The sequence below is a fragment of the Populus trichocarpa genome, chromosome 13 (genome assembly GCF_000002775.5).
Source record: "Populus trichocarpa isolate Nisqually-1 chromosome 13, P.trichocarpa_v4.1, whole genome shotgun sequence".
Taxonomy (NCBI): Eukaryota; Viridiplantae; Streptophyta; class Magnoliopsida; order Malpighiales; family Salicaceae; genus Populus; species Populus trichocarpa.
The window spans coordinates 7,112,680-7,115,928 of NC_037297.2; the positions used below are offsets into that span (position 1 = coordinate 7,112,680).

Here is a 3,249-nt window from a genome sequence, read left to right on the forward strand (position 1 = left end):
AGAATAAAAGATTTATTTTTTATATAATTTTCTTAAATTTATTATTTCTAAATTTATTCATATAGGTGTTTAAAAATCATTGATTCATATTTATTTTTTATTTTTTAATTAAAACATGCATTGATGGTCATAATAAATTATGACTTAAAAATCAACTTTTTCATAGCAAAAGTTGTTAAAGAAAACTCATTTTTCCGACTCTTGACAATGTTAAAATCATCCATCATCGAGTGCCGGAATTAAAATTAGGAACAGGTGAATACGTTATATAATGGAGAAAGTTCATAGAATTTTTATTCGAGTTTATTTAATTTAGTAGGCCAAACACAGTTCAGTTCATTTGAGTGCAATCGGTCATCGATCTCTTTCATAGCACTCAAACGACTCAGAAGCAGATACAAAATCCCATCACTCACAAGCCAGACGTGGCGTAGGAATTGACTCAATGAACTTGGCTGCAGCAAGGAAAGCATTGTAGGAGGCCAAGTAGCTAAGTTGCGACACTGAACTTGCTCCACCTGCTACATTTGAAGCACCTCGGATCACGATGAAAGGCTTTTCATTTGATAAAGATGTCTGCAAATCAAATGACCAAACTAGTTAGCCGAACACATGAATTTAGAGAAACTTTTCTTAGTTCAATGAAATTATTCCTTTTTACTGACCCAAGCTACAGCAGCGCTTTCTTGATCGGCAGTTGAGACGTTAAGACCTTTGTGAAGGAAATCTCCATATGCTTTATTTTTAATGTAAGAATCAGAACTAGAGCCCTTAGTTCCAAACACAATCTTAGGCTTGTAAGGTAGGCAAACTCCATGGTAGCATTGTCTCAACACCAAATCCTGCAAATCACAGAAATTATTCAAGCGTATGTAATACAGTGTGTGTGTGTGTGTGACTATTGATAAAGAAGAAGGATCAAAATTAGATTGACAAACCTGAAGCACTTGAGTGGCAGCACTATACCAGGATGTTGTGCTGGGAAACCAGAAAACATCCTGCGGTGATTGTCCTTTAGAGAACAATTTTATTGTATCATAGTCTACACTAGCCAACAAGTTCTCTCCGTTCACTGGATAATTAAACTCGCCAAAGTTCAGCGCCCCTTTATCTGACCCTAATTTCTGCGCCATTGTAAAAATTAAATCTGGTTACGTATAAGACGTGTGTGTCTTATAATTAACATACAACTTAAACCCAGAAAATTAAATTAAATTTCTTTCAAGTCATCCAAATATATAGGGTAGATATATATTTTTTTTTCATGGAAAATACTCCATGGTAAATTCCAGAACCAAATATTATGTACTCGCCATTAATGTTCACAGAGTGTGTGTGTGTGTGTGTGTGTAATTACCTTCCAATTCCAAGCTCCTGTGAAAGCAACAGCAAGCGGCACGGAAACATCACCTGGCACTATACTTTTTTCATCAAGGCTCCCAGCACTACCAAAGTGAATAATTCCCTGAATACGGAATCTATTCAAGAGGATTTGCACAGCAATGGCAGCATTTACCTATGTTTGGTTGCAGTTAGCAATGGACAGCAACAGTGTAATATACTGAATATTTAAATAGTGCAATGAAGAAACAAAGATTATAAAGAAACGAGGACTCTTACAGAATTTCCCCCGATCTTAACATATACAATATAACGAGCATTAAGTGTCCCAATGTGGAACCTTCTCCCCGCAATGTCAACATAAGGCGTTTCAGCATCAGGTGTGAAGAGACCAGAGTCTTGAAGGGCCTTTTCGTTGTTACCAGAAGTTAACACAAGCCCTAAACGAGTGAAATCAATTTTGCAATTGTTTGTCGCAGCAACAGGGTTTCTCAAACTCATTTGGAAAGACTGCTGAGCCAAAACCAGCAGCCCAACCACCATCACTACCAAGTTAACGCTCGACGACATTCTGGAGGTCTGAAGTGTTAGGGTGCTGAAATGAGGTGAGAGAGACGTTGTTTAGAGCAATGCAAGTGTTTTGTGGTATTCTGGTGTTGCTCATGTGACTTTATATAGAGATCATCTAGCGAAACGGCCAATTAATTTCTTTTCATTTTTTTTTAATATATTGTTGACATGGAAGATTAAATCTTTCATATCCATTCATTTCTTAAGGATCCTATCACCTCAAAAAAAAATGTGGCAAAACTTGAAAGTGAGACGTACGTTAAGCTAGAATTCAAGTGAAGACGAAACTTTTTAGTGTAATTACATGAAAGTCCTTCATTATGCATGGAATGGAGCAAGTATGTGTGCACTACTCTTTTCATGATCATGCAAGATACTAACAATCATCAAATAAGTTAAACATCTACTTCGTTATGTTGTAACATTTTTTAGCGATTGAAGTTGATGCATGTTGAAGTTAAAAGATAATAATTAAAAAAAATTACATAATTTTATTAGCAAAAGGTACATGTAGATGTGAGTTTCAAATTCACAAGCTTGTTTTTTATAAATAATAATAATGAAATTTATTTTTTACAAAACTTTGGGTAGTTCAGATATCCTACCTCAATCAGGAATAAAAATATCGAAGGATGTAACTTCAATAATGAGTTTATTTTTACTTTCACTTCAATTTTATATACTTCCAAATTTATTTTTTAATATTTTAGGTAGTGTATTTGAATTAAAACTTTACTATTAACTTTAAAAATTCAAGTACATAAATTAATAATTTATCTTAAAAAAAATTATATATTTATTTAATATTCCATGCTAGAAAAATTCTTAACTCCGCAATTGGTGTTAAGTATATCAAAAATAACTCTAAGGCTATTTGCGTGTTTGGTGATGCCGTGTTTTTTCATTGAAAATAATACCGCAGTCTACTTGAACTTGCAATAGTAAAGAAATCTCTAACCACCAAAACAACTGCTCGCACAGTTGCGCTTGAACCTGTGAACAAGAGCTTACATGTAAACCTCTTGGTTGACAACACAACCATGGAGCAGGTTCATGGCTAGGCTACTGTTACATGGTGCACCGAAGCTGGCACGTAATTGCTAGTGAAGCGAGCCATGAGAAAAGGGTCCTCGCTCCTGACGGTGTAAAGAAGCAAGGTGGGTAACAAGGCACTGCCTAATTGAAAGCCAAGGGTTAACTTGTTAGATATGAAAATGCATGGCTCTGATTAGTTGGAATTACCAAACCCACAGCAGAGCCACAAGAGATGTTCGGCTAGAGACAATGATTGCTTGTATTGATAAAACGTACAGACGATCATTTGGGCCCAATTCTACG

At 35.4% G+C, this 3,249-nt stretch overlaps 1 protein-coding gene across 1 annotated transcript; it reads right to left on the reverse strand.

The window, feature by feature from the left end:
- Positions 1 to 272: 272 nt before the first annotated feature.
- LOC18104191 (bark storage protein A) lies at positions 273 to 1,970 on the reverse strand. Its single transcript, XM_006375937.3, has 5 exons — positions 1,621 to 1,970; positions 1,358 to 1,516; positions 939 to 1,124; positions 666 to 842; positions 273 to 576 (listed from the first exon to the last, which is right to left on the reverse strand). Exons 1-5 carry the CDS (start codon positions 1,909 to 1,911, stop codon positions 409 to 411), a joined length of 981 nt encoding a protein of 326 aa, XP_006375999.2. The 5' UTR covers positions 1,912 to 1,970; the 3' UTR covers positions 273 to 408.
- Positions 1,971 to 3,249: the final 1,279 nt, after the last annotated feature.